Source organism: Lissotriton helveticus, chromosome 11 (genome assembly GCF_964261635.1).
Source record: "Lissotriton helveticus chromosome 11, aLisHel1.1, whole genome shotgun sequence".
NCBI classification, from domain to species: domain Eukaryota; kingdom Metazoa; phylum Chordata; class Amphibia; order Caudata; family Salamandridae; genus Lissotriton; species Lissotriton helveticus.
Genome location: NC_136072.1, coordinates 191,985,715 through 192,006,215, shown reverse-complemented (window position 1 = coordinate 192,006,215; position 20,501 = coordinate 191,985,715). Strand labels below are relative to the sequence as shown.

At 46.3% G+C, this 20,501-nt stretch overlaps 1 protein-coding gene across 4 annotated transcripts in view; it reads left to right on the top strand.

The window, feature by feature from the left end:
* The window catches only part of SCHIP1 (schwannomin interacting protein 1), a 402,630-nt gene that overhangs the window by 196,537 nt on the left and 185,592 nt on the right, over nt 1–20,501 (top strand). Inside the window, exon 1 of one of the 4 annotated variants that reach the window (XM_078666943.1) lies at nt 761–992. The exons of the other annotated variants lie outside the window; for them this stretch is intronic. Within the exon in view, the coding sequence (XP_078523069.1) occupies nt 951–992 (42 nt within the window). The 5' untranslated portion in view covers nt 761–950. Of the gene's footprint in view, nt 1–760; nt 993–20,501 lie in introns of those variants that run through there. 4 annotated transcript variants of the gene reach the window in all.

Here is a 20,501-nt window from a genome sequence, read left to right as displayed (position 1 = left end):
CTCTACCTTTGCCCTCCCTCTGTTTCTATCTCTCGACGCCTCCCTTTGCTCCACTTAAAATTGGGAGCCGCGGAAAGTGACAGGGGCCCCGGGGGCGGCCCAAGGCTTTCAAAACCGGCCCCCAAGGGCACCGACCACCGGGGCAAATGCCCAGTGTAATAAAAGACCTGTCTGGTAAAGTCCCTTCTGCACCTGTAGTATTTTTATGAAACTGCGTCCATGATAGTGACGTGGCTTCCATGGCTGTACGGTAAACTATCAATATAGAAATATTTTCTGACATGCACATTGTCTCGTTGGGTGTAGATTTTTTTATTATTAACCACATAGGGTCCTAGTTTTCTGAAGGGTATTTGGACGCTATATTTTGTCAGCGTTTGTGTGAGGCGCTATACTTAACAGATTACTCTGCTGCTGAAACTGTTTGCAGCTTTGCTGCAGTCGGGCCGTGGCAGCCCTCGGAGACCAGCCTCTTCACACGTTCACCCCACTGACCGTGTGAACGAGCAGTCCAGAGATGTGTCCGGCTGTCGACCTGGCGGTGGCGCTCCCAGAGGTGTCTGCGCCTGGAAGAGTTTCGGTCAGCCGTAAAACAACCCCCCCCTCCCCCCTTTACAATCAGTCACATCGCGTTTGTAAAGATGTTAGGGGCTGGACTCCATCAATAGCGCTGCTGGCCTGTCATGGCTGCTCCCGTTACGCAGCGCTAGCTGCGTCACACCTTCCCTGCCCGCTGCCCATGTGGCGGTGCACTTTGTAACAGGGTGGGGAGCGGGCAAAGGTTGCAGGTGACTCTGAAGATATCAGGCGCAGACAAGGCAAGAAAGGCGCCTTCTGCCCCAGCTGTGAGAAGTGAGATGTACGTGAACCCCAGCAGGGATACTTCCAAGTAACATGCGTCATAAAGCGAATAACTGCCCACTGCAGGCTCGGAATCTAGCGCCTCGAGTATGGAGACGGCTCAAAGCGTGACATGGTTGTGTCACCGATGGGTGAGTGCAGGCCGGAGAAATGTTACGTGTGTCATGCCAGGGTTTGCGTGAAATGTTTGATATATAGCTCTCTGTGGGCCATTTGTAACATGCTCCTTAAGTTAGAAACGGCTGCTTCTCAGCACGTAATTGGGAATTGTACTATTGAATATGGACATTAACAATATTGTGGCATTCTAATGTCGAGAGGCAAAATATGAGGGAAGTGCATATAGGAAAGTACAGATTTACTATCCATTAATCCATAGCTACATACCTTGAAGATATACCTACCACGTAGCTACTACATATGTGGCATATGTGGTAAAGTGGTATTGAAAATCTAGACTTATCTGTTGATATTCTTTTTCGATATTCTGTCCTCGATATTTCATACCTGACAACTCACACGGTGCCGCAGTGTGCCAGTGCCACACGATATCGGCTCCCATCAAACGGTCAACTGTTGAGGACCCAATATCACACAGTGGCCGGGAAAACTAGCTGAAAACCACTGTGAATTGTTGTTTCCCAGCTCGTTTTCTGAGGCTTTGAACAGTTGACATCCATTAAGGGGCATGAAAACACCCCAGGACATACGCACCATTTTTTTTTTTTGGGGGGGCAGGGTGGGGTTCTAAAGTGCCTCTTGGGCAGTGCACAAGTCGTAAAAAAAGAAGTGGGGGACGCTGTCACCGGAAGTGACGTCACGACAGGAAGTGACATCACGAAAGGTGCCGAGCTCCTCGTCCCAGAGAGGCCAAAGAGTGAAGTCCAGCTCTTTGGCAGGGGGGACGGCGTCACCCCGGTAAAATAAGTGGGAGGACACCGTTCACCCGCGTGGTACCCCGACTCGAGCCCTGCTCTTGGGTACTTCTCGGCACAATGCCCCTCCCTCTCCAAGACCCCGCCCCCTCCTCACGTGGTATGATTTTTGTTCAGGTTGGCAGGTATGATATTTAGTCCCACCGATATTGTTGATTCGATATGCAGGGGGCAGGCCCTGATTGGGGGATATACGATTAAATGGGAGACCAACTTGTAAGCCAAAGGGATCTGTGAAGGTGGAAGTATGGTCAGTACACTGAAAGGAAGGGAGCTTGAGGTTCTATTATAAATATAAGAAGGGCGACCTCACCCCGAAGGACTGCTGGTAAGGAGTTCCTTAATCCTGGAGTCGGGAACCAAGAGATTTGACCAGGCCATCTCTGTTGGCAGAATCTTTGGACTTCTTTGAAGGGGGTGTTTGAAGACCTGAATTGTCTCCACCGGTATGCTTGATCCTGGTCTTGAAGCATGATCATTAAAAAATATACATTTTACATGTTATGTATAGCCTTCTCTACCACAGTGCCACTTCTCAGCACTGTAAAAGGTAGGTGTTACTCTTAGCAAACTTTTTGGAGCTCATATTACTGTCCTCAAAATAAGTGCAGGCAGAGCGGCCTGCAGAAATTTGAACCAGTGCCTTGCACATTAGAGCAGATGTTGACTGCGCTCTCTAAACCATCTTACCTTGGGCTCATTCTTGGACCGTATATGAAGGAGGAAGAGGTAGAGTGAGGTTGTTACTGATGCTGGCTTGTATGCCCACCCCAGTTATGGACCAGTAGGAGTTTGACTGTGCAGATTTGAGGAAAACATGCAAGACTCACAAAATTGCCGGGTCCATTATCATATTCAGTTCCAAATTCCAGGCTCTTTTCTGCACGTTTTACTTCTTCTCTCCCAATTTCTCCTGGTTCCAGAAGAAGGAAAATGTGCTCAGAAACTTACAAGGGCTAGAGGGTCTGAGATAGAAGGGGTATGTGGGTGATTCATTGACAGAAGAATTTTCTTTCACCCTCCATGCAAGTGTATGTAAAACAATAATATGGCCAGAGTGTCCTACAAGCAGCATTGTCAGCCTAAATGTAATTGTCTCTAAACATAGGTCCAAATTCCAATGATGGAAATAGATGTGCGCATCCCAAGTAGGGTGAAGTGTAGGATTTATAAGGCATTCTGAAATAATTCATGGGAGTGCTGATTCAGAGACCAAGGTAATAAAAAACATTATGGCTTATCTTAACAGACAGGAAATGCTAGGAAGACAATGTCAACATTGGGTTTAGTAAATGTAGAAAGGTTATGTATCATCCACCCGCCTCCATTTTTCCACAACCCTTTCTAAGTTAAGTACCTTTTCCATTCTTGTGCATAAGTGCATTTGCAGTTTTTAGGGCTCTCTAACAGACAACTTAGGTTGTTTTTTTTTGTCAAAGACCTATTGTCACTAATGCACCAAAATATAAACATTATGTGGGCTTTTGGTCAGTCTCTTGTTCTTGACTGGATGTTATTCTTGTGTGTCCCATTTCTCTATTTCTTATTTGATAGCTTCCCTACATATTGTTTGTTTGTCGTGCCTAAATTTAGGGAATACGTTTTCTATTTAGGTCGCAGCCTACCAGACAGTGCAGCTGTCTGATTTGCTAAAGACATATTGGGGACTTTCAGAACGTTGCCCTAGGAATGCATTACGCTAGTTCAATAGCATTGGCTTTGTGGGTTGTAACTCACACTATCTCGCTTTCTATTTGCTGGCTTTATTTGCTTTAGGTTTTCCAGGTTCAGTTCGTCCCTCTCATTGCCTAAAACATGTTTACTGTATTCTTCCACAAACTCGCTTTCTGTAAACAGGCCTTAAAATCTTGTTCTTATCATGGCACATTTGCTGTGCATTCAAAGACAAATGTCAAATGTCAGGCTCTCTCTTCCAGTGAGCTTGGTGTTTATTTGTCTTCCTGCTGACCTCAGAGTGAGAGAAGTTTGACTTTAAAGTGAGATAATTTATGTGACAATCCTGCTGAGTATCCATGTAAGAGAGAAGGGATGCTCTTTTCTTTCTTTCTTTCTAGCACACAACAAAAAAAATGAACTGTGCTGACTTTTTAGAATATATCAGAATTAGTACAAATGAAGCCCATTTTATTTGTAATTTTAAAGTATGGTAGAAACAAATATTTGAATACAATCAAAACACATCAATACACTAGGTGGTGACATTTTCGCACAGTATGGTATATGAGAAATGTGGTAGTGTGGGGCACAGTGGGTAAATGTTTATGAGGTTAGCTGTGGGTGAGAAGTGGTATGATTGCCTGTTCTTGATGTGAGATGTGGGTAGTGGTGGTTGAATGGTGAAGTGCATCTGGTTAAATGATAATGTGAATAAATTGCAGTGAATCAGAAGTTGTGAGCATGACTAGGAATCAATAGTTATGTGAGTAACAGTGGGTAACTACCACTGAGAGTGGCCATCAGTGAGAGCAGTACCAGTGGTTAATTTGTAAAAAAAGAAAATGTGGCGGGGCTCTAAACAGGAGGCAGCTTGCACCAGCCCATTTCTCCTGTTAGTGCTGCCTAAAACAGAACCAACTACTAACTACTAAACATGAAAGTTGGGAGAGGATGTGGTGTGAAGGCTATAGCTCCCGACTACGGAGCTGGAGAACCAGGCACAAGTCTCTGCGTTGGCTCAACATCTTGTGATTCTGGACAAATCACTTAATCTCCCCGTAAATTAATGTGTCCTTAGTGGTGTTCATGATAGCACCGGTGCTGATGATGAACTGCTGGTGCTGAGCACCTCAAACCACTGCTCAAATTAAGCACTGGGCAGTATGGGCAACTGGAGAATACTTCGACCGGCAGGGAAGGTGACTATGGAGCAGTGATTGACTGAATAGGAAATGAGGTGGTTGTGGCAGCGTGAGTAACAGTGAAGGGAACACGGAACATAGTGATGTAAGTTGTGAGTGAGTGCCGGCAAAGGTGAAACGAGTGGTTCTTGAAACATAGTTCAATAAAAAGTAGAGTGAATTCACTTGAACACATAATTTGCATTTATCATATTGATTTTATTGTCTTATTTGTAAAGCGCACCATCAATCATTTACAGAGTTTCCAGGTGCATTATGTAGATTGATGGTAGCTTATATTGTGAATCAAGTATTGGGTACACAAGCCGCATATTAAATATTTTCTAGATTCATAAGGCTTCAATGAAGAGGGATGACTATTTATGACCGGTCACAAAGAAAGCTCCGCCTTCCCATTTATCAAGTTTCTGATCTGAGTGTGTGCGAGGGAAAATGTTTCTGTAGTTTATGAGCAAACAAATAACAACTGTTACTATAGTAGCTTTTGTGCAAAATGAATTCAACTTTGAATTGGGTTCAATTGGCTACGGGGCGCCATGGAGTTTTTGACCATGTATGTTCTGAGACATGGACCAATTTTTTGTGTTTTGTGTTTTCAGGTTAAAGAGGAGTCTAATGCTGACTTTGAGTCTAGGATAATGCCTACATCACGCACAGTTGGGTCTGGGGTTGGGCATCTGCCAAATGATGATGGCTCGAGGAAATTAACCGATCTGTAAATTTAGTGGCAAACTGGGAGAATTTATGATTCTGGTAATTCGAGTTTTTGAAATGTATTGTCCTCCATTCGCGGGTTGTCGTGAGCACTTCATTTGCCTGCTTTTTAGGTCTGGGTTATTAGCTGGTTCTCTGCAGATGAAATGTGTCATCTGCGTAAAGATATAGCTGTACCACGATGTTTTGCAATAGATATGCTGGAAGGTAGAGATATTGAAAATGAAAGGGGGTGGAATTTGAGGAACTGCCCAGAGGAGGGGTGTGGCTGGAAAACAGATTGTTGTAGAGAGGCTGCTTGTGATCTTTCTAGTAGAAAATATGTGATCCACTTATAAACAGAGTGACCAAAGCAGTTTGTTACAGACAGTGCAATTTGGTGTAGTGTTCAAGGGTTTTGTAGGCGACAGAGAGATCTAAAAGAATTCCCCTGTCGCCTTGGTCCACCATCCTCCATAGGTCTTCAGTTGCTGACATGACTGCCAGTTCAGGCCTGGTCTCTGGTCTAAAGACAGCTTGCATTGGGGAGCACAGGTACTTCCATCCATTTGACCACTACACTACACCTACCATTCCTTATTGCAATTCAGTCATATGTGCCTCCTATGTGAAGGCCTCTGGATAGTTCAACATTCAGATGGGTACACCTGTGACATTTCAAAATGTCTAAGTGCCTTAATGTTTGAATACTGCTGAAGAGCTGTGATAATTGCAGATTCTCAGGAGTACTCTTGGTATTCATGCTTAATTCAAGAAAGTTTGACATTTTCTTCAAAGAAATGTGTTATCCTTTGGGAGCAAATTTCTTGTGAATCTGACTGCTAGACCTTGCATCTTTTGGCATGGTTTTCCCCGTTGTTTTGCTTCTGACCGCCTTTTTTTCACTGTGTGCTGAAACTAGTTTTTGCTGGCGTTAGGACTCTGGGCACTTTACCCCTGATGACCAGTCCTAAAGTGCAAGAGCTTTGTATCTAAATCCTGATGATAATTGGCTTATCAAGGATTGGCACATTTGATTTACTCGTAAGACCCTAGTACAGTGCACCATGTGTGCCCAGGGCCGATAACTCAAATTCTACTAGTAGGCCTGCAGCACTGCTTGTGCCACTTAAATGAGTAGCCTTGCAAGCCTTCCACTGCAGCGCCTGTGTGTGCAGTTTCAAAGATCAATTTCAACCTGGCAAGTGCACCTACTTGCCAGGCCCAAACCTTCCCTTTTATTACACATAAGGCCCTCGATATCCTCAATGCTAGGATGAAATGTATTTAAGATGCAGGACAGGTACTTATGAGTTTTACACATCCTGGTTGTGGAAAACTGCTAAATTTGGTTTTCGATACAGCAAGGTCTATCTCTCCCATAGGTTAGCATTGGATCGGTCCAGTACGTCATACCAGCGTATCTTCCAAATGGGAGTAGATAGAAAATTGGAGCTGGGTGTCTGTGGACTCACAAATTAAAACCCAATCTTTTAGTGAATGTGTTTTTTAGTTTGCAGGTCTGAAAATGCCAATTTTAGAAAGTTAGCATTTTCTTACTTAACCATTCTGTGCTTCTGCCTGTCACTAGAATACACACCTGGGTTGGATGAAATATACGCTTTGTAAATGTGCTCTACGCAGTCACATACAAAGGGAGCTGAGGTGTTCCCTGCATATCCTGATATTCCATCAGCAGGCTGATGAGCCTTACTGAGCAAGAGTGGTGGGAGGAGCTGACACTTGAACCTGAATTGGGCTGTGCCTGTCCCACAAAACAGTGTCCACTCTCCAGGAAGCCTAGGGTCTTGTGCATTACAAAGATCTTTTTTTAAGAGCTGTTGGGCTGCCCAGAGATATTGCTACTTTGCAGTTATCTTTGCTGTGTTGGCCTGCTAGCTTCTGCTTCTGTCCTAGGAGTGAGAAGACTGTACTTTGCTCTCTACTCCCTGCTCTCTAAAGTTTCTCGAAGGGCTTGAGTTGAGCTTGCCTCCTCTCGGAAGTCTCAGGGACCAAGTGTGCATGGGCAAATACTTTATACATTGCCTCTGGGATAAGACTGAGTGCTCTTGCTAAGGGGGTGAGCACAGGTTATTCTTAATGTATACTTACCCTGACTAGAGTGAGGGTCCCTACTTGGACAGGGTGCAAACTAACCCTGGGTGTAGTTCGCGGAGCCGCACTCCGCGGAGCTACGCGAAGACGCACTTGCACTCTGCGACCTACGTGTAGCTCCGCGGACATGCGTAGTTGCTTGCTAGACCCGTTTGCGCGCCGTTTTTCGTCTTCGGGAGCGTGGTGCGCGTGTTCGGGGCGCTGCCTGCATGCTCGGGATGGCTAGCGCGCTAAGTTACCCAAGAGGTTTGTCCCGCCCGCTTGCGTTCCCTTATTTCCTGTTCCGGGTCACAAGTAACGTGTTCGGGTTGTGCAAGACATGTTCGGGAACTCATCTTCTCGTTCGCACTACAAAAGTGCGTGATCGCGCTAAATATCGCGCGAACCTACATGGTGGCACACGCGACCGGGAAAAAGCGAACGCAGAACCAAGGTAAGCCATTGCCGCGCACGCGATAATGTTATTCAGCGCGCGAGAACTACGCTACGCACCGGATCGCGGAGTAATCGACAGCTACGCGTTCTCTGTGGAACGCGGAGTTGCCGAAACTCCGCAAGCTCCGCGAACGGAGCGTAGTTCTTCGCCCAGGGTTAGTGCAAACCACTCCCAACTAGAGACCCCGGTTTTAACACTGGCCATCCATAGTTATATGGTAATTGGAAAGTGAAGCCATCTCTTCTTGGTGGACGTGGGTGCTTGTCAAGGCTTTTGACGAAGACCATTCAGAAAAGATAATAGCTTAGTGGGTTAGAAGTCGCTGCTGATGCGGTCTGGAGGGAGGAAAAGAGGGCATTAATGCACTTTTTCTTTTACATTTTAAACCATTATAAGTTAAAGCAAACTGAGGTATTCAAACAAATACTCTCTCTTGCAATACACTCAAGGGACATATTTAAGTTCATTTTAATTTTTATATATGTTTTATTGCATGTTTTTACTGTTCGACACAAAGGGGGTAGCCGAAATTGCTTAAATTAATAAAATGAACAAGAATATGTCTGTTTCCTTGAGCTTTTTATGCACAGATGTAGATTTCTGAATAGTTATTGTTCTGTGTGTTGAATTTGAGTTGAAGAGAATGGTGATATCCAGTGTGCTGACCCATTTTAGTCACTGGCTGACACACACATGCGCTTTAGGCCTACTGGTCCTTTGTTCGTGTTCTGTGTTGTCTCAATGGCACTCATACAATTCTTGTGGGGGACAGGGTTAGGTTGGTAAGGCGGGTACTTGGGCAATGGGCCGGTATCTGAGTTGCAGCTGTGCACCGCTTTTTTGGCCAGCGTAGTGGATGATTTGGCCTCTGTCTGTGCTGTTCAGATGCCGCCAGCGGCCCAGTAGGGGCCTGAGTGGCATCTACAGAGGCAGATGAGCCTCGATTACCCCCCTTTTACCAACAGGCGGAGGTGTTATACTCAGTCCCTACCTGAGCCGGCCCATTAATGTATGCAGAATAAGCAGGGGCCGGGGGCCTGATCAGAAGTGGCCTCACTTATATTCAGGTGTGGTTTGCCAGTGTGAACTAATCCGTGCGCAAAGATTCCTGGCAACATTTGCATTTATTTATCTCTGAGAAGTTATAAAAAAACGCTTTTAGAGAACCCCCCCCTCCTTTTTTCATAATACTTAAAACACTGAAGCAGTGTTTTGCAAATAGACATAATCCCCACATGTGGGACACTTGTATCTTTTTTTAGAATGCCCGGGCCTACTTTTGATCCCATTCCAACACTGGTGGGGGATGCTCAGATCCACAGATATCTTGAGGTCCTTTCTTGGCAGATGCGGCCAGTCTCACTGTTTAATTGAAATAACCCGCTTCCAGCAACACTTGCATAAGACTGCCAGACAGACGCACAGACAATGGGGGGAGTAGGTCCTGTTAGTCACTTGAGTATGGCTGTAAGCGCAAAGGGATCCAGAACTAGGTTTCCTTGAATCCATATCTACTCCTTAGAGGGCACCTGTGCTCGGGTCGGGTAGCAGAATGGCTCAGTGTGTTAAGCACTTGCTGCTGACATCTGATGAGAACTGTAGGACAGGATAAACGTGCAAGTCACGGAAAAAAATGCCAGCATGACTAACTCAGTCTTTCATCCTTGCAAATTCGATAATCAGAGTATTATTAAACTGGGTAATAGTAACACATAGCATTTAGCAACTTAAAATGGCCGAACTATGGGCCAGATGTAGCTCACCAAATACCGGTCGGTAACGGCCGATTTCGGCCGTTACCGACCGATATTTGGTTTGTGATATGTAGGGGTCCTGAAATGTACCGATTCGGGAAATTTACCGATTCGGTAAAATACCGATTAGGTAAATTTACCGAATCGGTAAATCTACATGTAGGTGGCACTGAAAACAGTGCCACAGGCCCTTTAGAATTCGTTATTTACCATCAAATTCTATTTGATGGTAAATAACGAATTCCTGTGTACATGCACATCTGTGCATGTACACCTGTGCCATGTGGCACACATACATTAGGGCATGTATGTGTGTCTTTAGGGCATGTATGTGTGTCACATGGCACACAAGCCTGAATCAGGGGTGCAACAGGGTGTGAAAGTGACACCCTGTCCCCCTTGTCAATTCGGTAATTGGAATCAATGGGATTGATAGGAATCAATGGCAATTACTGAATCAGTAAATACCGATTCGGTAAATACCGAATATTGCCGAATCGTTAATTTATTCGGTAAATATACCTACATAGCATTTACCGATTTTGTAAATACCGAATCGGTAAAATTTGGTATTTACCAATCGGTAAATACTAATTACCTACATCGGGCCCTATGCAACCAAACAATGCAGGAAAAGAAGGCCTTTTAATCAGGGCAAGTCTTTGATCTCAAATATTGTGCATTACCCACAACATTCACTAGTGCAAGTAGGGTTGCTCAGTGAGTTGAATGTGGACTGCTATAACATGCGGTAATATACAGGCCACAAGATCAAATCCAGGCAAGGCCAAGTCAACCTCCCACCCTTTGCACATTGGTAAATTGAGTACCATCAAATTGGAAAATAGTGACAGCATTTAATTACAGTGCTTAGAAACAGCAGAAGTCGGATATGAAGCACTATGTAAAAAACATTTAGTATTATTAATGCATTTTTCGTAATGGGTGCATTTAGTGTAATGTGTTTAATATAGGATCTTCATGTTTTTATTACTTAAAGTCTATCAGTTTAGTGAAGAGAAAATATGTATTGCATCCATCTCGTTCAAAGTACCATTAAAAATGTTCCTCAACATGATTAGGAAAGTTGATCACATTTAAAAAGTTTTCTCTGCTGGACATACACCCGGGGAATATTGTTAATGCAGAGTCTGGTGGCTTAGTTTATTAATGCGTCCGTTGTAGGGGCCTGTGTTAGACCTCACGGCCACAGGTTCAAATCCCGATGGGTCTACTCAGCCTTTCATCCTTTTGAGGTCGATAAAATGAGTACCAGACACTTTGATAAAAAATAAACATCTGTTATTCAGCGCTAAAATACGCTTCTGGGTGAGTGTATGCTTTACAAATAAACACGTTATGTTATGTTCTGTAATGTTATGTTACGTTAAAGGGGAAAGACAGTGGAGCCTCGGCATCAGGGCTCGTTCTAGGGCAAGGTGATCCGAAGAAGTTGCAGAGGATGACTTGAGCATTTGATCGCCCAGTTTCCTAAACAATTTCCCAAACAATGGCCAAAACAACGAAAAATGCCTTGCTTCTAGTGGCAGAGGTTGGAAATATCCCACTTCCCCAGTCATCAAAAATCTTGGCGTTGCCACTTCTCAATATACTGAAGGCTATACGATTTATTATTTCTTTTTTAAATAAAGTTAAAAAAAAAATCTTATAGTAATTGCCAAGGTGTATTGATAGTAAAGAGATTTCCAACCTCAATATTTCAAAGTTATTCTTTGTCCGAATCTTGGCCTTCTGACGCCAATATCCCGAGCCTTATTCAAGGTTATCGGTAAATGTTAAAACCCAAACAAACCTTATCTGTTAAGGTACCTTGAGGGCCACACACAGTGGAAGCCTGATAGAACGCACAGCGCCCTGAAGCCATCAGCGCAGAGTACATGAGCTATTATTCCTGGAAGAATTAAGTGGTTCAGGCCTTGGGGATCCTAATCGCAGGGTGTCAAAGCCATATGGCCAACTATGGAAGTAATGTCTTATGGCAGCCACGTGCTTTGTAGACCAGTCTGTCCAGCTGTTTGAAATGATTTCAAAGCATAATATTTGGATTGGATAAAATGGCTGGTGTATCAGCTTTCAAAGGGCTCCCAATTCCAGATGTTCTAACTTCAGCAGTGTGCCAGAGGCACCACCTGCAACCACTTCTCCAGTGGAGTCAAAAGGGCAGAGGTCACATCCTGAGCAGGAACCAAAATGGACACCTGTGGAGACAGCAGTGTCAATCTAAAGCACAGGTGGCAATCACAAAAGGTGTGTATTCAGGATTGTGTTTTCTCCAGAGGTACTGGGCATGCATTTTTAGAATTCTGCAGCAGAATATTTGTTACTTTCTGCAATTATGTACACAAATGGTTCCAGCTTATTTAGTTTGTGTTGTTGAGGTTAAAACGTTCAGGTGCTAAAACACACAATCAAATCCCTGATAAAAATGAAAATCCTTGCTTTTTTTTTTATAACCACCTGTCTTTTGAATTGGATGTCTTGACATTTCAAGCTTCTGATTTCGACATCTGCTTTTTTACCTGTATTAAATGTTAATGTCGGATTTCTCTGTATCGGCTACGCCTATGAATGATAATGCGTGCCTTTTTGAATATTAAAGGTTTATTTACTAAACTTGATTTATTCTTCTTCTCTGAGTAAGTGCAATGTGCAGGTAAATGATTAAAGTGTGGATTCAGCAGCTAACATTCAGTAGCCTGTGTGTTCTGCTGAATGGAGAATGTGCTCCTCTCAGAATTCAGATGTTGCTTTGGAAAATTACTTTACCAGCCCCAAGCGCTGGAATGTCTGGGCTACTTATTAATGGAGGAGGTAGCGTGGGAATGTGAACTAACATCAGAACTATGCTCTACTGTGGTTTATTTAGCAGCTAAAATGGGGATTTTCTGCATGATTCAAAGGCAAAGAAATTTAAGTTTGTCACCAGCTGATCATTTTCATGTTTCTGTTTGTGGTCATTTCATGACCACAATTATCGCCCCACTTTACATTGGGGGGGGGGTCATTACTTTATCGACCACCAGGGCCAGTGGGTGATTTTTTGGAATCCTGTGGTGATGCTTTGGCAGATAGAGCATTACGTTTTTCCAGCTACCTGCTCCTGGGGGAATTTAATATCCATCTTGATCTCATGGAGTCGGCTGATTCTGCAGCTTTTCTGGATATTCTCCAGCTGGCCCAGCTCTCCCAATGGGTGACAGATCCGACCAATCAAGGGGGTCACACTTTAGATCCTATCTGTGCTAACTTCCCCTTGTTGGTCAGGAAGCCATTCCCGGTCGCCTGGTCGGATCACTTTCCTATATTCTTCTCATGAGCCGTCCAGCGACAGCCGCAAATAGCTAGCAGTCATCGCGCCCCCACTGCCAGGAAGTTGGATGCAGGGCTACTAATTTGTCTTTTGGCTGCTTCGCGTCCTCTCCTTTTGGGCGATCTAGAGGATGATGTTACTACATTCTCCAACTGGATCAGGGGTTCGGTCACTGCCGTCTCTGCCCCTGGTCATCGCAAGCTTGGGAGAGAGGCTCCCACTAAGCCTTGGTTTCCCTCGGAACTGAAGACGCTAAAGCATGCCTGTAAGGTCTTGGAGAGAGCGTGGCGGTCTAGTGGCTATTGCCCCATCGCTAAACAGGCCCTTAGATTCAAACAGAAAATCTATTATTCAGCTTTTGAGATAGCCAAAGGCCAGCATTTTGCTACCCGCATTGACCGGGCGAATATTAATTCCAAAGAAATCTTTGCTATTGTGCAGAGTTTCGTAACTCCCCGCGCCCAGGAGGCTTCTGTTCCCTCTTCTGACATCTGGTGCAATACTTTGGCAAAGCATTTTAGGGATAAGATTGTGGACATACAAGAATCCTTTCTGATTACCCCTAAGCGGACTTTGAATGTCCCGGCGGGGAGACAGGAGAGAGATTCCGACCATCTTCTCCCGGCTTTCAGTCCGGTGGCCTTATTGTCCGCGCTCAGAATTCTCGGAGCATTGAAATCGGGCTCGCCTAAGGACCCCTGTGCGGCTAGGCTCCTGGCCGAGGTATCTGATACGCTCAATCCGGAAGTTAACCTAATGGTTAATCAGTCGCTTTGTGAGGCCTGGGTTCCGCCTTCATGGAAGCAGGCTCTTATACTGCCTCTTCTTAAGAAGCCGACCCTTGATCCGCTGCTTCCTGCCAATTACCGGCCTATCTCGCTCTTGCCAAGTTTGTCTAAGTTTGCGAGAAGGCAGTTACGTCTCAGCTCACCAACTATGTCGAGACGGCGGGTTTGTTGCATCCTGCGCAATCGGGGTTTCGTGCTTCTTGCAATACGGAGTCAGCATTACTGGAGGTGGCAGAGGCAATACGCGACTGGATGCCGGTGGGAGAGCAGCCTTGGTTATGCTGGATCTCTCGGCGGCATTCGATACGGTGCCCCACTCTCTCCTCCTCGCTCGTCTAACAGAAATCGGCATTGTGGGCTCAGCATGGAGTTGGGTCAGATCCTTCTTGGAAGATAGATCACAGCAAGTATGGCTGCCCCCTTGTGCCTCGGCGCCGACGCCGCTGTCCACTGGCATTCCGCAGGGGTCCTCACTCAGCCCCATGCTTTTTAACATCTATGTGACTCCGCTGGTTTTTCTGGCGGAGTCCCTGGGGGCTAAGGTGATGGCCTATGCCGATGATACGCAGCTCCTGTTCTCCTGGAGACGGGGTGATGACTCGGTCAGTGTGGTGCAGCACTGCCTCTCATCTGTGTTTCGTTGGCTGGCTAACGCACAATTGAAGTGTAATGAAGAAAAGTCAGAGGTACTCCTGTTCGGCTCGTTTCCAGGGGATTTTAGAGCAAGGTTGTGGCCACCTGACCTTCCCCACCCTATGGCAGGGAAGGGCCTCGCCAAAAACATGGGGGTTTGGTTCGAGGAAAACCTAAACTTTTCTACCCATGTGAAGAAGCTTACAGGGACATGTTTTGGCACCCTGAAAATTCTGAGAAAGTTTCTCCCCCTCTTGCCAGGTGGTGCTAAAGAGACGGTTGTCAGGGCCCTGATCCTTTCCTGCCTAGACTATGCTAACGCCCTCCTGGTGGGCTGTCCGGGATATCTGACAAGGAAACTGCAGGTAGTTCAAAATGCGGCAGCCAGATTACTTCTGGGACGCTCTCCAAGACAGTGTTCGGATCCATCTACGTCACCTGCATTGGCTTCCAGTTGAGTCCCGTCTTAAATTTAAAATGCTGTCCATTGTCCATCGGGCACTGTATGGGCTTGGCCCGCTCTACCTGCAGAACCACTTCGTCTTGTATAAACCTTCTAGACAACTGCGATCCTCTGACCAGCTTTTAATACAGAACCCTCGCTTTAACCGCCATAGGTTGGGCGGGAGCTCTTTCACTCGCAAAGCAGGCCTAACTTGGAATGCGCTTCCGCTGGCACTCCGGAGGGTGCAGGACCCCGTGTCCTTTAAGAAGAAACTAAAAACGTTGCTTTTTTGAGGTTTTCTGATTGGAGTGTTGAATTCTTTCTGGAGTCAGCGCCAGGATACTCTGAGTAGCTGTGCGCTCTACAAATTTAATATATAATAACATAACATGAGGTGCACTGTACACATGGCTACCAAATCTGGTTATTTCACAAAACAAAGGGGGCAATGCCCTTGTAGGACAACGGCTTCGAGTAACTAGTATCAGCATTGTGGTCTGGAATAATGACTGTAGTTAAATGACTTTTCCCATTGTCAACAGTTTTTCCAATGTTAAAACATAATTTGGCTACAGCTCCTGTAACTCTGATGCTGGCAAGAGGGGTTAAAAGACCACTGACTGTCTTATTTGTAGGCCCAGATGGAGCTCGTGGAGATCTGCTATGAGGAACTCTGCAAAGTGACCCAAAAAATCCACTGCGCTCTGCAGACTTCTGCACGCAGGGGAGCGAGCTACATCGTGCTGTTCGTGCTGATTTTTAATGCCGGGGGTTTGTCCCGCGCCTACAGGAAAGAAAGGTAACCATGATGGGGAGTGTTGGCTCAGGTGAACAGGTGAGAGCAAATGAAGGAGATTGTTTAGGTTTTTGTTAACCCTTTCCTTGCTGATGACGGAACCGCTCCGTCATCAGCCGCGGTGGCGCTGTGCTGATGACGGAGCGGTTCCGTCGTGGCCCGCCCGACGTGCCTGCGCGGCGCGTTCTATTAAGCGGGCGGGGCCATGACGGAACCGCTCCGTCATGAGCACAGCTCAACCGCAGCTGGTGACGGAGCGGTTCCGTCACCAGCATGGGCGCGCCGCGCGGCCCCCCGCCCCCTTAGCACTGCGGCGGAATAGCCGCCGCAGCGATGAGGCTATGCACATGGCTGCCCTAGGGCTTTTTAACAAAAGGGGAACAGAAGAGGACGATATTTAATGGGGTCCAGTGCACCATTACACTCCCTATGGACACTGCATGAATACTCACTTAGGCATTCCCTGTAACGTTCCCCCTTCTGGTCTAATTACACCTGCCTCCCTGAGCTATTGATCTCGAAGCCATTCGCGATCTGTGAAAGCATGTTGTGACACTCCCAAGATGGCCCCTTCACTGTACCATCCGAGCATCTAATTCTGCCCATTGTCCCAGACCGGGGACAGCGCATGCGCGTAGCGCAATCTCAATGCGCCTTCATCCCCATACCGGGTACTGCGCATGCGCTTGACGCAACCTAGATGCGCCTTCATCCCTTTAAAAGGGCGGACACCGGTAGAAACCTCCACCAGCAGCTCCGCACCCTGACCAGGTGCCGCGAGCGTGAGGGGTAGGTGTTCCGCCGTTCCAGTGTCTACTCAAAGGTAAGCTCAACTCGAGACCGTTAAAGCCCCAGCGTCATCATGGAGCGTGGTTGACGGGACAATATCGGGCCGAGTTGTCCACTTTACACTTCAACCTTACCTGTCTCAGTTACCAGCTACCTATTTTTACATCCAATAGGTGTATCCAATCCTTATTACGCTGGCCTCACGGGAGCTTGCTGCGGGGCCCATTCTTAATCCCCTTAGGGTAAGAACTTGACCAATGCTGCACGCCTACTGTTGTTTCCGGAGGGGCGGGTTGTTATCCTGAAAGCTTCGGTTATATACCACAGTTTGTTTTTAAAAACACACAATGAAAATTCCCCAATTGTGATATCTGGGTGGTGTATGCTCCCTTTCCACACCACCCCCCTTCACTTCTCACAGTGTGGAGCCTGTGTCACAAGAGTCACGCTGCACGATTTGAACATTGAGTCACTATATTGCATTTGACTTGAGCTGTTCTCTTTGTTTTTATATTTTGTTCCCCTACCTCTAGGTCGCCTAAATAGAGCAGGACCCCTTGGCCCTCTTGTCCTCCGACCCAGCGAGGTTGTATTTGCTTTCTTTATATAGATTGAGCATTGAGTTCACTTTCTTTTTGTGTAGTACTTTATTTTAGGTCCTGACGAATCGCCTTTCGGCGAGAAACATGTTGACCACACTAGGGGGTAGAGTTATTGTTCTGTACACCTTTTACGGTCTCTAAACTCCCCTCCCACCCCTTTTAACTAAGGAATCAGCCACGTTATTAAAGTTGCAAGTGGACTGATTACCTTTTTTATCGCTTTCACTCACCACTGCACTGACTACACCTTCCTTTTCATCCTCACCCACATCCACCTTCGGCAAGGAACTAAAAGAACCCCGTCAAAAGAGTACCTTTGGGGACTCCGTCAGATATTGCAGCGCCGGTCTGACGAGGGGCAGTGAGCCGATGATGACACCGGACACCCTCTAGTAAGGGTGTGTTTCACGCTTATTACTTTGGGTGTGTGAGGCTCTCTAAGTTCCGACTAGGGAACCCTTTCTTCACAGCCACGGTATTCATAATACCAACTCCTTGCTCCACACGGTTTAACGCCCCCTGGGGAACTTTGTACTCTGCTGTTAGCTCTACTTTAGGACATGTACACTGGACCCCATTAAATATCGTCCTCTTCTGTTCCCCTTTTGTTAAAAATCTTTGCGTGGGCCAACCCACGGAACTGTTTAGGCTACCTCCAGCGACAGATCGCTGTGAGGCCCACTGGGTACCTCGAATAACTTATTGCATTTGAGTGTTTCCCACATACCTTTTGTCTTACCTTTCACTTCCCACGACTCTTTCCCCCGGGTGTCCGTCCCACCATGGAGGACGTCCCGGGTCTCAGTTTCGATGAGGAAACTATAGCCGAAGCCCTGAGGGATACACCCTCACTCTTGGGAACATCAGAGGCTGCCGCCACTGGCTCCTCTACTGACGACTGGACAATACTCACCGCCTTGAAAAAGGAGTGGTTACGTATTACCATACATGGACTTATGATGGCTGAATATCTGAGGGCCAATATCGCCCCCCAGGGACTCATAGTCAACCTTTTCCCCAGGATCTTCCTAGAAGACAACCAGTTCAAAGGGGACTGGTGTCAAGTCTCCTGGAAGTGTACGAAAGACCTACTCTTCTTGATTGTCAAAACAGCCAAGAGATTGGCAGACGCTCTGCTGGACAAAATTACAGCTATAGAAACAACGATGAAGACAGCCGTGAGCAAAAATGCTAAAACGGCCTTCACAGCTAAACTCGCAGAGATTAATCAGGAGATTGCCGATAATCAGGAATATCTCCTTAAACAGAAATTGTCCAAACTTGAAAAAGATGTAGCAAGGTTTGAGAAAGAAAAAGTTTACCCTTACCTTAAGGAAGGATACACCAATAAGAAAACTGGGTACTCCTCCGATGAGAATTCTGGTTTTGAAAGTCGAAGAGGGTCCTCAAGCAGCGACTCTAGTACTGGTACCACCCCTAACAACAACCGCCAGCAACGGCGCCCCAACTGGAACCGGGGCTTCCATCAAGGACCCATGTTCCATGGACCCCCACAAATGCTGCCTCCATGGCAATACCCCTTTTACCCGCAAGGCCCTCCACAATTCTACCCCCAGAACCCTTTTCACGACAGAGGTTGGGGCAGAGGAAAAGGGCGCAAACGGAGCGGCACAAGAGGGGTGCAGTGGCAAGACCAGCCATCGACATCAGCCCCGATGGAAACCAGGAGTACAGCGAGGGGGAGAAGAGCTTAGTGGTCAATCTCTCAAACAGAGTTCTCTCTCCTTTAGAAACGACTACCCTTGAAAAGGGCTTAGGGTTTGTTCCCACGCCCATCCCGGACAGTTTTACAGAAATATGTGAGATCAAACAATTTTTCCGCAAAGTACGCCTTAGGGCCTACTTCCAGGACCAGCCTCCCAGTGATAAAACTGACACGGGTCTACATAACCCCTCTACTTTCACCCCAGCGGACGGGATGGTCCCTCCTGAGGTATTGACCTTTGAGAAGGCTGTACTAAAATCCTTGGAGAATAAACCACACTCCAGTAGTTATAATAATCTGAGCAAAGCTGAAAGACAAGCAGTCCTATCCCTTGGCAATGACACCGCCATCGTGATAAAACAAGCTGACAAGGGGGGAGCAACTGTCATACAAGACGCCATCGACTATGACACAGAGTGTAAGCGCCAACTGGCCAACACTACCCACTATAGACCCCTCCCAGCAGATCCAACTAACAGACTAATTACAGACATCTCCAGTCTGATCATTGAAGGTGAAGCCAATAGCTGGATCTCTAAAAAAGAGGCAGAGTTCCTCCTGACGAAGCATCCTGTGGTCCCGTATTTTTACACTCTACCTAAAATTCATAAAGGGACCAGTCCAGTCCCAGGGAGACCCATTGTCTCTGGGATTGGCTCATTATTAGAACCTCTATCTAAGTTTTGTGATGTGTTTCTTCAACCCATTGTAAAGGAAATACCCTCCTACCTCCAAGATACTAGAGATGTCTTACGTCTCATTGAGTCAATTGAAGGGCGAGAAGATGTAGACCTACTTCTCACGCTTGATGTAGAAGCATTATATACGAACATTCCCCAGGCAGCCACACTTGAAGCCGTGGAATCCGCCCTGATGCAGCAGGAGTGGTCCTCGCCTACCCCTATATCTTTCATCATGGCATATGCAAGTATTGCATTGACGGAAAACTTCTTCCAATATGGTTCACAGTTGTACCACCAGATCAGAGGTACCTCTATGGGTTCGACCTTTGCTCCTAGCATTGCTTGCATTTACATGGCGGCTTTTGAGGACCAGTTCATCTATCCCGACTCTAACCCCTTCCGACAACATCTTACACTATGGCGTCGGTACATCGACGACATTCTGATACTATGGAAGGGGGACCGAGAGAGTTGTAATCAGTTCTGCACCTGGATTAACCTACAGAATCCCTACCTGAAATTCACTGGGACGATGTCAGAGACAGCTTTACCCTTCCTTGACCTCACGATACGGCTGGGACCAGCCGGTCTGAGTACCACTCTGTTTCGTAAAGAGACGGACAGAAACAGCCTCCTTCTGTTTAACAGTCATCACCCCAGAGCACTACGCGAAAATCTTCCCTTCGGTCAATTCTTGAGGATACGTAGGAATTGCTCTTCAAGGGACGATTACAGACAGGAAGCCAATTCCTTACAAAGTAAGCTGCTCGACAGAGGGTACCCCACCAAATTGATACGAGACTCTAGTAAGAGAGCCCTTAACAACCATAGGGATGCCCTCCTAGAAGTACACCAAAAAGAACGCGACAATCTTATAACATGTGTCACTAGTTTCACCAGGAATTCAAACTTCATTAAGAAAACAGTGAACAAACACTGGGGCATCCTCAATTCAGGGGGTACTGATTTACCCAAGCCTAGGTTTGCATTTAAACGAACAACAAACCTCAAAGACTCCCTGATACATACACGTCC